The sequence below is a fragment of the Triticum aestivum genome, chromosome 7A (genome assembly GCF_018294505.1).
Source record: "Triticum aestivum cultivar Chinese Spring chromosome 7A, IWGSC CS RefSeq v2.1, whole genome shotgun sequence".
NCBI lineage: Eukaryota > Viridiplantae > Streptophyta > Magnoliopsida > Poales > Poaceae > Triticum > Triticum aestivum.
This window is the reverse complement of record NC_057812.1, coordinates 34,626,493-34,639,107: the sequence shown is the minus strand read 5'-3', so window position 1 is coordinate 34,639,107 and position 12,615 is coordinate 34,626,493. Positions and strand designations below refer to the sequence as shown.

The following is a 12,615-nucleotide window of genomic DNA, read 5'->3' as shown; positions in this document are numbered from 1 at the left end:
CCCCCCCCACATAGTTAGTGTTAGTGTTGCTTAGTTAGTTAATTGCTGTTAGTGTTAGTTAGCTTAATTTGCTGTTAGTGCTAGTTAGTTAATTGTTGTTAGTGTTAGTTAGTGTTAGTCCAGTGATAGTTAGTTAGTGTTAGTTAGCTTAATTTTGCTATTAGTGTTTGTTTTTAAATGAAAATGGAAATGAAAATTACAGTTTTTGAAAATTAGCTTATGTAGTTGCTGTCCATTTTGAAAATGAGGATTTTTAACTTACAGTTTGGTCACACTCTCTCTCTCTGCAGATCGAAGCTAGGCGCAGATCGACGAGGAGGAGAAGGACCCCGGCCCCCTCTGCCCCGGCGACCCCGACCCCAAGGTGCGCCACCCCTTGTTACCTCCCTCTTCATATGTCAGCACATAATGATGCAAGGGGTAGTGTTCATAATGTGGCTGTTAAAGTGTTCATAATGATGCATGATTGTGTATATGTTGGGCAGCAATATTCATGATTGTGTATATGTCAGCAGCAACAAAGTGACCTATGTTTTGCCTGAAATGTTGATTCATTTCCATTCCGGTAAATTTCAGGCGCTCTATATGTGCACTTTCTAGCAAAGGTCATGCCGAAATTTTCCGTGAATTTCGGCATGACTTGTGCTAGAAAGTTGGACATATCGAGTGCTCGAGATTTGTCGCTCCGGGAATGAAACGACATTTCCGGTAAAACAAAGGTCACTTTTTTGTCATTATTCACTTTATTATATAAAGCTCGATAATTAAACCACTACGACATTGAACCCTAGGAAATATGACCGCCACCGATGAGGCCGGAGGTTCTCAGTCCTAATTAGATCAAGCACACGCCTACCTCGACTTTCTGGCGGATCAGGAGAGACAGGAAGCTGGGTGTCCGGATCGCCTTGTCATGACGGATGACGACGGTGGTGGCGCCGGCGCCGACACTGATGCCACCAACGACAACGGCACTGAGACTGGCGCTGATGATGTTCCTAACTGCAGCACGGAAGGTGGGACCTCCCAAGCCAGTGAGGGACAGAAGGAAAAGAGGACACGACGCCCAAATGAGCTCGGCACCGGAAGAATGGTGGTCACAGCGGTGCACCCTGGCGAGTTCGAGCCAATAGAGTCGCGAGAAGTGGCAGCGTGTTACGGAAACCAACTAGGATGCATCCTATGGGATACCGCTAACATCAACACCACAAAAATACGGAAGGATGAACATTTGAAGAAGCTGCTTCTAACTAGGTTGCACGCAAGATTCCAGTTCCCCGGTCGGAATGACGATGTCGACCCATGGGATGATGAGGGCATGAAAAAAATCAATAACAAAGCCCTAGGGAAGTTCAGCAACGCATTGAGCGCTTGGAAAAGTAGGGTGAAAAGGGCGATTCAAGTAGACCATGAAACCTACGCCAAGATTGTTGCAGACAATCCGAAAATTACAATAGAGGACTTTGAAAGGTTCAAGGAGACTTGCAGTGAAGAAGCTGCCAAGGCCAGGTCGGAGAGAGGCAAGCAGCTGCAGGCAAAGAACATGGGGAACCACCGCCTTGGAAGTCGTGGTTACATGGGAAAGAGGCCCGTGTGGGCTAAGGAGGACGCAGAACGTGAACGTCAGGGGATCCCAGACCCATTGGCTGAGTTCAGCGACCAGCAGGAGCACGACTTCATCAGGGCCCGATTCTCGTGGGACCCCAGGAAAAAGATTTTTTTCACCGACGGGCCGATTAGGCAATTCATGAGATTACTGGTAATTATCCTTTTTACCACCTTACATATTAGGTTCTGATCAACGAAGTCTACTACATTCTAGTTGCATTCGTAAATGATTCACGGTCCATTTTGCAGAGAGAGCAACATAAGCTTGCGGCCGAGAGCGACTCGTCGACTCAGTCGACTCAGTCGTCGGCAAAGTACAAGTGGGACACTCCTTTCAACCGGACCATGAACATAATGATGGGACACCCGCCCGGCCAACGGCCGCAATATGGACGTGTGCATGGCGCCGGGGATGGGGCCACTTGGAAGTACTATTATAACGAGGACCCCGAGGCCAAAAGACAGAGAAAGAAGTTCAGTCAAGTGACTATCGACGAGAAGGTGGCGCGGGCGATGCAGAAAGCAAAAGCTGAGACCAAAGTTGAGATAATCGCTGCCTGTAGATCTGATATGGTGGCTGCCTTTACAAGCTTGATTCCAACAGTGGTCACATGGGTGCAACAAAATCCAAATGCGCCACCAAGTGATGTTCCCATGCCCAGCTTCACCGGGAGCAACTCAATGAACACCGGACCCATACCCATACCTAGTATGGCAACCGCACCCGCACCTCCTCCAGCACCTGCTCCTGCACCCAGCTCTCACAGCAGCCCTAGCTCTGTCTCTGGCTTGAATGTCGGGCCGTCGACATTGGCTGAGCTCGACGCCCTCACGGTAAATACGCGTCGTCGCACCTTCATCAACTCAACTAATTAATTAATCTTCAGTTGCCGTTCTTTTTGGATCTCTGACGCCGCACGTATATTTCTTTGTAGGCCGACTCCACTCCATGCACCCTCCTTTACAACATGAAGGGCGGGTTGGTGGATGTGGGGAAGGGTACTATAGTGAAGCCTAAGGATCGATTGTTTCACCGCCGGCAGATGCCTGATAACGCCTTAAGGGTCTCCATGGCGAGTGTGAAAGCGGGCTACGAGGGTCTCCCTCGCCCGATACAAACCAATGGAGAGGATGACGAGACCCCCACGCAGCTTGGGCAATGCAAAAATTGGCCGATCCTGTGGCCGAAAAATCTTCTTCGTGTCGAGGTGGCCGGGAGCACACCAACGGGACCTCAGGAAGGTATGACCACAACACCACCTACACAAGTACAACCATCGTCTGTGCTACTTGCTGAGATCGAGAGACATGAGGAAGGAGGGCCAACTGTTTCGCCGGCAGATGATGCCATCTGCCCCATGGAAGAGGATAGGGATCATGACATGGAGGAGGCCGACGATGACCCTAACCAGTATTTCAATACGGCCTTTGATAACAAAGTAATAATGAGTCAACCATATGAATATGAGATGCATGTACCAGAGCCGGAACGTCCTCGGGAGTGCAAGAAGTCTTTGTTCATGCAATCCTCGCAGGACACGCCTCCAGATGCCGGCTCCACCCAAGCTCAACTGATTAGCCAGAGTCATCCAAAGCTGAGCCCGACAACACTAGGGGTGGTGCTCAAGGAGGGTCTAACAGACCCACCAGCACCTGAGCCCAAGAAGAAGCAGAGGAAGAGACCGGCGGCGAGAAAATCCAATAAAGCTGGCAATGTTGGTTCTAGCAGCCAGCCGCCTTCGACCAAGGTTGACCGTGTACTGATGAAACATGTGCCATTAATCCATGTCACGGGACAGCCAATGGTACCGACGAATGCACTAGCTGCCATAGAAGGGGATCTCAGGAGACTCCATGACCATGTGCTTTCGACAGAGAGAAGCCTCCTCGCCTCGGATGATCCAGGATACCCACTTTATACGGTTCATGTGCCGAGCAGTTGCAAGATGTATGTCCACACATGCCTCGCGGACCTCTTCTTCCTGAGGTTTGATTACATCTTCAAGATGTTTCAAATGAGGACTTTCGATTTTACCTTCATCCGCCTGTATGCGCTGCACATGAACTACATCGTCAGGAGAGAGCAAGTAACCGGTCTTGCGGTTGCGGACCCATACTACATGCATGAGGGCTTCTTGTCAATCAACGACGCCAACCGTCAATATGCGAGTCAGTACATCGAAGAATTCTTGCTCAGCAATAAGGACAAAGAAACAATTCTCCTACCTTATCATCCCAGGTAAGCCATCCGCAGATAGCACTATAACACATACATCCTTTCGTGCATTTCAATAGTTACTTTGCACGCATGGAGGCTAAACTTGATCGTGTATTTTGCGCAGCGGGGGGTGTCGTGCCGTTCTCATTGTTCTTTACCCGCGTTACTCCCGCGCTCTATATTTAGACCCGTCGAAGAACATATAGAAGAAAGATTACACACACATAAAGTATGTTCTGGACAGAGCTATGTTGGGCTTCAGCATGCGGGGTGGCTACATCCAATGCAAAAAAACAAATAAGGCCGGGCTTTATTTCAGCCACAAGACTGACTTCTGTTGCATCCAGCAACCGGCAAGAAGTGAGAATGATGGATTCCACGTCATCCATCTAATGATGGAGTACAGAAGGGATGTGCAATCACTTTGCATGAAATCTTCATCCGATACCCATATCCAGAGATGGGCCGAAGCCTTTGGAGCCGTGCCGGATAATCGACTTCGAAATGATTTCTACCAGATCCAACAGGAAATTGCGTCCATCATCATCAAAGATGTCCTCGAAGAGAATGGGATGTTCTACGGCGGCCCAATATCGCGAGCTGATGTCCGAACCCGCATTGCCCTATAGCGTCAGGACATGACGCCTTTCACTAAGCTTGGGTGCACCCTTCCGGATATGGACAGATGGGAAGAGTGCACTGCTTAAAAACAATGTGTATGTTTAGTTACTTGTTACTTTCTATACGACGAAACTTCGAATCTCTCAGTACGACAAAACTATTAGATGTATGGTGCCGCGCTCTAGTTAATTACTTTCGGTACAATGAAATTTGTTAACTATGTTTACTATATATGTTGCTTCAATTTCATAACTGTTTTGTTGAATTCGCTTCATGTATATATATGTGCATCTCTGACAGGTATATAGATCAACGATGGCGAGGAAGTGGTATGCCGTGTATGTAAGGCATGTTCCGGGTGTGTATGATGAGTGGCCAGAGTGTCAGGCCCAAGTCTCTGGCTTCTCCGGTGGAAGCCAGTTACTTGAGATTCATAGCACAACAGGGGATTCAGAACCAGCGCCGCTGCAAAAACTACTACATCATACCGCTTTTGATCATCGTGATCGCTCTTATCGTGTATGTCTTAGTTTAGGTAGATGATGAAACATGTGTCTACGGTGACAATGTAAGAGACATGTGATCATTAACTTGTATCACTATTTCGAGATGATGATGAGATCGACATCATTTGTGTTGAGACTATGTTGATATGATGAGACTATGTTGTACCACTTCGATGATGATGATGAGACATTCCTTTTTCATATAGTTCCAGTGTATATGTATGTTGTAACTGTATAAAACCTGAAAAAATACGAATACAGCAACATAAAAAAAGAAAATACTAGCAGCAACGTGGGGTATTGGAGTAGTAGCAGCGCTGCTTACCAGTAGCGTTTTTTTAAGGGACACGCTACTAGTATTAGCAGTAGCGATGGACAAAGACGCGCTACTGCTAGATACAGATAACAGTAGCGCTGGTTCAAACAAACGCTACTGCTAGAAAATAGCTGTAGCGTTGTAGCAGTAGCGCACCTGCCCGCGCTACTAATTGCCAAAAAACCAGCACTATTGGTAAGGGTTTTGCTAGTAGTGCTAGTCGTTGGGAAGGAACTGTCAACAACTTCCATCTACTCCCACGAGTTGACACACAAACATTGCAGCAGCAAGGCTATCCCCAACATAGAAGAAGGGACAAGACAAGGAAGAGGGAAGAGGGCGCCTCCTCCAATGCCCCTCACCGGCCTTTAGGACGCTGCTATCTCCATCGGCGCCATCACGCCCTTCTCCTTCACCAACTCGATGTTGGCTTGTAACTTGTCTCTCCCATCTATGTTAACCTTGTATATTTTTGATTAATAAATTAGTTCTCGGTATTCAGGATGAACACTTAGTTTGTATTTGAGCTGAACGCGGATAGAATACAATATCCTCTTTTGCATGTTTATGTTAGTATTCTTCGTGATGTTGGGTGAGTGCATAAGTTAATATTTGTCTATTAGGACAAGAAGGATATTACTATCCGGATGAAGCGAGGAGCTGAGGTACTGAGGTGAAAAAATATACCTCCCTCCTTGATACCCTGCTTAATCTGTGTGAAGGTGGGAAGCGGAGGTAAAGAGGTGACAGTAATATTGTCCCTCCTAGAGCAATTGATAGGGGGAAAACAGAGAACAAATCATCGATCGCGTCCATGGGAGACCCTTAATCATATTTACCGTAACCTGCATGTGGGGAGGAACAGTGGTGGCGTGTGTGATACATGTGTGCCGCATGTATTTATGTATATTGTACCAGGCTTCACCCATTGATAGAAATAATGTGAAGTGGCTTGGCGATCTGAAGCTAGAACTATGCATTTGTGTATTGTCGGACCTAAACCTGGTAGATCCCCCGGTAGGGTATCCTAACCAGGCGACTTAGCACGATGGTAACAGGAGGCGTGGTTTTACCCAAGTTCGGGCTCTCTGGAGGAGACAACACCCTACGTCCTAGTTGTGTTTATTGTGTTGGAATGTGTACAATGTACATGCAAAGTACCAAGGTATCGTAAGTTGTCTATGTACGAGCCAGGACGTCGACTTATATAGCATACTGGGGTCCTAGGGGTATAGATCCTAGTCGTTGGCATATGGCGGAGGCAGAATCCTCCATGATCCTAGCTTCTTGTCTTGCACGACAAGTCTTCTGAAGTCCTTGCCTAATCCGCGATGGGCTGCCCGAAGTGGCCCAAGATAGAGTCAACCTAGGGGGTCCACAACCTGACCCACCAAGCCAGGAATCGACGTGATGAGGACCCCTCGGCTGGGACACCGAGATCTATTTTACGTAGATCACACTGGAAGTGATGACTCCGAACCCCCTTGAGAACACTTTATTACTCAAGCGTCATTCCTACTAACCTAGAACATTTTATTTATTCTTTTACCTTCTCGCTCGTAGTTTAGTTAACTCCCTTTTTTGTTTCTACCTTCCTAGATCACACTGGAAGTGATGACTCCGAACCCCCTTGAGAACACTTTATTACTCAAGCGTCATTCCTACTAACCTAGAACATTTTATTTATTCTTTTACCTTCTCGCTCGTAGTTTAGTTAACTCCCTTTTTTATTTCTACCTTCCTAGCAACCGATAGAATAAAATAATTTCCAAACTATGTTTGGTGCAAACGTAGCTATGTAGGTGACAACATATATAGTTGTGGGGCTGGTGGTGTCATCCTTTCTTCCCTATGGGTTTGACACTTACTTATCATGAATTATGCTATATAGCCCTATGCACTTGTAGGACATCAATCCCCTGTGGGCCGGTCTTGCCGAGTGGAGGAGCAACCAACACAAGTGGCTATGAGGCCTAAGACGTGACATGAGTCATCTAAGGTGGCTTTCGCAAGCTTCTACCAAAATATGTACCCTTGTATTTTGATAGTTTGTAGAGCCCTGATGGTGCCCTTTTTGTACAAATGAGTGTAAAATATAATTTTGAGCCTCTTAGATTGTGATGGGTGAATAATTGAAGATCGGAGTGGGAACATAAGTAGTATCATAGATCATGAAGAGCGTCAAAATGAGTTGACGATGCTACAAGTTGAAAGGTTGCTAGCAGCTTCTGTTCAGTGTATCAAAGGTAAGGAGTAAATTATAAAGAAGATGAAAGGTTGTAAATTGTCAAAACATTATGAATCAAGATATTATGATCTGTGAAAACACACTGATGGCCGTGTAATTTTGAAGTTATAGGACTAAACTAACACACCTCCAATAGTTTTAGGACCTAAAACTGCAGTATCAAAGTCATAGGACTAAACTAACACTCCACCAATAATTTTAGGACCTAAAACTACATTTTCTAAGTAGTAGGACTAAACTGGCATACCTCCCATAGTTTTAAGACTTATGATGCATTTTACTCACCACTCCATGATATTCTTGTGCCTACAAGATGATGATATGATCTTCTTTTAGAATTCCTTGTTGGTACTGGTTTTGATGGGTTTGATGAAAGGAAGTAACAAACACTATGTCAGGTTCGAAATCCTATGAACTCACTCACCACACAAATTGGTTAGAAACCGTCTAAAACAAAAAGGAAATGACCACTATTATATTCCTGCTAACATATTTTCATTTTTAAGATTTATTATTTGTCTCTTGCAACATCTGAGTTATGCCATTGCTATACTACTCAAATCTCCGGTCACTGACCAATACTCCTTCTTCCTCGTGAATCAAGAAAATGTCCGGGACTTGTAAAAACTAACCCCCATTTTTTGAATTGTAAAATTCTAGGGGGTTTGTGATAAAAAAAGTCAACCCTTTTCCATTAACATTTTATATTCTAGGGTTCCCAGTAAATTAGTATTATGTGTTCTCTTTCTTCTTGTGCCACTACCTGGCGTGGCCAAACGGAGCTAGCTCAAGCTCCACGAAGTTCTGAGTTTCTTAGTAGTGGGTCGATTCAAGCCGTCACCTTCAGAAAAGAGAGTGATGGCCACTAAAATAAGACACATAGCTCCTCCAAGTTTGTTTTGGATTTGCCAAAAAACGAAGATCGGGACTAGTCTTTGGACGTTTAAGGGTCTCCAATGACAAAAGTTAGCAAAAGTGCTCCGGACGTATACCGGAGCTTTGAGGGTTCGCTTTAGAGATGCCCTAACTCAAGTTCCACGATGTTATGCGTTCGGTCCCCACTTTCCCACATTATTTTTTAGTAGCTGGTGGATTCGAACCCGCATCTTCAGAAAAGAGAGTGATTACCACTACAAAACGACACATTTGCTGATTAATTGTAGAAAAAATAATGATGTTGGAATTCAAAATTCATCCAAATAGTGCTGGTCCAAAAGATCCAGAATTCCCAAGATTTGACGAAAACTTTGTTTTCTAGCCTCTACCCAGAAAAGTTAATTGTGATAAAAAACCATGATTTGACATATCAGTGTTTTGGGATTTTGTGGTAGGAGTCGGAGGCGAAGACAAGATAGTGAAGGAGAAGTTTCATAGGAATTTTATATTTTATGGTAGTGGTAGCAGTCCATGTAGTAGTGGAGGAGCACGACGGCGGCGACATGTGCGGGGACTGTGTGGAAATTCGTAAAGGGCGGTGCTAGGCGCACGTCGAGCGCCAGTCCCCTCACCGTTCGCATCCTGTACGTGTCAAATGTTGTCTCCAACCGCCAGATTTGGCCTCTACTTCGTCCCCTCATTGTTGTTTTGCTTTTTTCCGCAAAAATCATACCAATCGCGCATGGGGGAGAGCGACGGCGAGCGCCGCCAACCCCCAACATGGATGCGCAAGGCGACCGACAACGAAGCATCGCCGGTTGCCACCCTCACAATCCCCTGCTAGTCCGTGCACCATCGTCATTGGCACCTCCATGCATATGTGCTGGTCCTCGTAGCAACACCCGGTGCCCACCATCGCAGCACGCCGCATGCTGGTTGTAGCACTTTGTCCACCGTCCGTACCTCAGCAAGCTTGTTGAAGATGTTCACATCGCCATTGTAGCTTTCCCGGCCGGCAATTGCAGCTTTTTTTCCTGGTTACGCGGTGGCAAGCCCCTAGCTTCTCTTGTCTTGGGTTGAACCTTTTTCACTCGCCGGTTGTAGCTTTCTAGGACGTCCGTCGTGACATTTGGCGGTGTTGCAGCTTCTCCGTGCGTCGGCCTTGTTCCAGCAAAAATCGACGTTGGTCCTAGCATTTGGTGGCGCTGGTTGCAGCTATGCTACACACCGGTTGCAACCCCGGCTTTCTATGGTTCTAGCAAAAAAGAGCGCCGACTATAGCAACTGACAATCTAGCGCTGCTAGTTGCCGCTCCGCCTTGTGCCGGCCGCAGCTCCATCATAGCCAGTTGCAACACCCAATGCATCACATTGGTGACCGGCAGCGTCGCAAGGCCATGGTTGCAGCACCGACGTGTGCCAGCCGCGCATGGCGATTGAGGGGCTCACGGCGGCTGGAAACAGGCTTGCGCGCATGGAGAGTACGGAGGGGATAGGGCCATAGGGGGAAGAGGTGAGATGGGAGGAGAAAGAAGAAAAACGAGTGGTTTGGGTCGCGCTTGAAGAGATAAGGGTAGGTGATGATACACGGTCGCATGGGCCCATGGCAAGACCGGCGAGGACGTAGCTGCTTGGCCAGCCGGGCAACATTTTCCATCCGTGAATCAAATCACTGGAACGATCAGTCGATTGGCCGACCTGTGATGCTAAACATACGAGCAGATTTTTGTCCTACGGCATTGCCTGTAAAAATCTGGATGGGAATTGGAGGGACAAAGGGTTCGGTAGAGAGGGTCCGTGAAAACGGCAATGCTACACTTACGAAAATGGGAATTGGAGGTTACAAAAATTTCCAAACTAATCTAAACACACACACACCCCTCTGATTTTCAGGGGGGTGGGCCCCTCACTCCCCTAAACACCAATCCTATTCTTCCATGTTGGCTGATACGTAAATTTAAGTAGCTCCTTTACGTAAGTGTAGCATTGCCGCAAAAATGCTACACCTACGAAAGACTAACGTAAGGTTACAAAAATTTCCAAACTAATCTAAACATCCGCCCTCTGATTTTCAGGGGGGTGGGCCCCTCACTCCCCTAAACACCAATCCTATTCTTCCATGTTGGCTGATACGTAAACTTAAGTAGCTCCTTTATGTAAGTGTAGCATTGCCGCCGTGAAAACCAACCGGTCCTGGCATAGGGATCTCCTGTACGTACATCCAGGCTGAGGCAGCTTGTGCGCACCAAGCAACGGCAATGGAAAACAGCGCGCCGCCGGTGATCATCGTTGGGGCGGGGCCGTTGGGGCTGGCGGCGGCGGCCTTCCTGGCGCGGCGCGGGGTGGATAGCATCGTACTGGAGCGGGATGACTGCGTCGGCTCGCTATGGCAGAAGCGCGCCTACGATCGTCTCCACCTGCACCTCCCCAAGCAAGCAAGCGCGCTCCCCCACCTGCCGCACGCCGACGACGCGCCGGCCTACCTCCCCCGTGCACTACCAGAATAAACCCCTATGCCTACGGCTCAGGCCGTAGGCATAGCCCTGATTCCCGTCGGGATAGGCCTATGCCGACGGCCCCCGTAGGCATAGGGCCGTCGGCATAATATACGTCGGCGTATCTGGGGATGCCGTCGGCATAGAAAAGGCGTCGGCATAGATGATTTGCCGACGGTGTCCGTACATCTATGCCGACGGCCAGGGCCGTCGGCAACATTCCACGCTAACGGTGGCCGCCGTCAAGTGCTGCCCATAGAGGAGACGGCCAGGGCCAGGGCTGTAGGCATAGTTTTTGTCTCATTTTTTTTCTCTTTTTCCTGTTTGATTTCAATGCCGACGGCCGCCGTTAGCCTCGTCGGCATAGTTCCTACACCGTCAAACGGTCGCCTCTGACTGGGTAGGCGGGCCTCATCTAAGCCGACGGCATCATCTATGCCGACGGACCCCGTAGGCGTACCTCCAGAGGTCCCGACGGCACTAGTATGCCGACGGCCCCCGTCGGCGTAGATCAACATATGCCGACGGCTTTTCTATGCCTACGGCCTACCCTAGGCCGTCGGGATATATCAATCTATGCCTACGGGGGCTGTCGGCATAGATGTGGCCGTCGGCAACTACGTAAATTCTGGTAGTGGCGACCACTTCGTCCGCTACCTCGACGCCTACGCCGACCGCTTCGCCGTGCGCGCGCGCCTCCGCCTCCACCGCGAGGTCCGATCCGCGCGCTTCATTGTGGACGAAGGCCGATGGGAGGTTGACGCCGTCCACCTCGGCACCGGCGACACGGAGCAGTACGTGGCGAGGTACCTGGTGGTGGCCACGGGGGAGTTCGACGAGAAGGTCTTCCCCGTGGTGCCCGGGCTGGACACGTTCCCTGGCGAGGCCATCCACGCCAGCGAGTACCGGTCCGCCGAGGGGATGCGGGGAAAGGAGGTGCTCGTCGTCGGCTGCGGCAACTCCGGAATGGAGATCGCCCTGGACCTCGCCCAGGCCGGCGCCGTGGCCTCCATCGTCGTCCGCGGCGAGCTCCACCTCATGACGAGGGAGATCATGAACGCGTCCACGGCGCTGTTCGCCTACCTGCCCGTCTGGATGATCGACCGGCTGGCGGTGTTCGCATGCCGCGTCGTCTTCGGCGACACGGCCAGGCACGGCCTCCGGCGGCCCGACGTAGGGCCCTTCACCAGAAAGATCCAAAGCAACGTCTACCCAGTCATCGACGTCGGCACCTATGACAAGATCAAGAGCGGCCAGATCCAGGTGCTGCCGGCGATGACGAACATCGAAGGGGACGTGGTGGAGTTCTCCGGCGGGGAGCGGCGCCGCTTCGACGCCATCGTCTTCGCCACCGGGTACCGCAGCATGGCAAAGAAGTGGCTCAAGGTTCGATCGATAACTCATGCCAAGAATCAATCAACCCATATATGTATTGTATTTGTGTTGCCAACTTCTCAGCTTGCTAATGCTAGCTCGAGAAATGGAACTGAAGCTGAATCGTCGGAATGCTGCCTGGTTTGGTTTCAGAGCGACGACGGCGGGCTGATCGGTGACGACGGGATGGCGTCCGGGAGATCTCCCAAGGGGGGGAACGGGCTGTACCGTGCGGGGCTGGCAGGGAGAGGGATCTACGGCAGCGGCACAGACGGGGAGTTCATCGCGGAGGACATTAGCAGGCTGCTCCGGCAGGGCTCCGGCGACGACGACGGCGATGGGGTCTAGAGCTTG

At 49.2% G+C, this 12,615-nt stretch overlaps 1 protein-coding gene across 1 annotated transcript; it reads left to right on the top strand.

Annotated features, from left to right (window-relative positions):
• Positions 1-10,650: 10,650 nt before the first annotated feature.
• On the top strand, positions 10,651-12,609 carry LOC123148005 (probable indole-3-pyruvate monooxygenase YUCCA11). The gene is made up of 2 exons (XM_044567352.1): positions 10,651-10,882; positions 11,525-12,609. Exons 1-2 carry the CDS (start codon positions 10,651-10,653, stop codon positions 12,607-12,609), a joined length of 1,317 nt encoding a protein of 438 aa, XP_044423287.1.
• Positions 12,610-12,615: the final 6 nt, after the last annotated feature.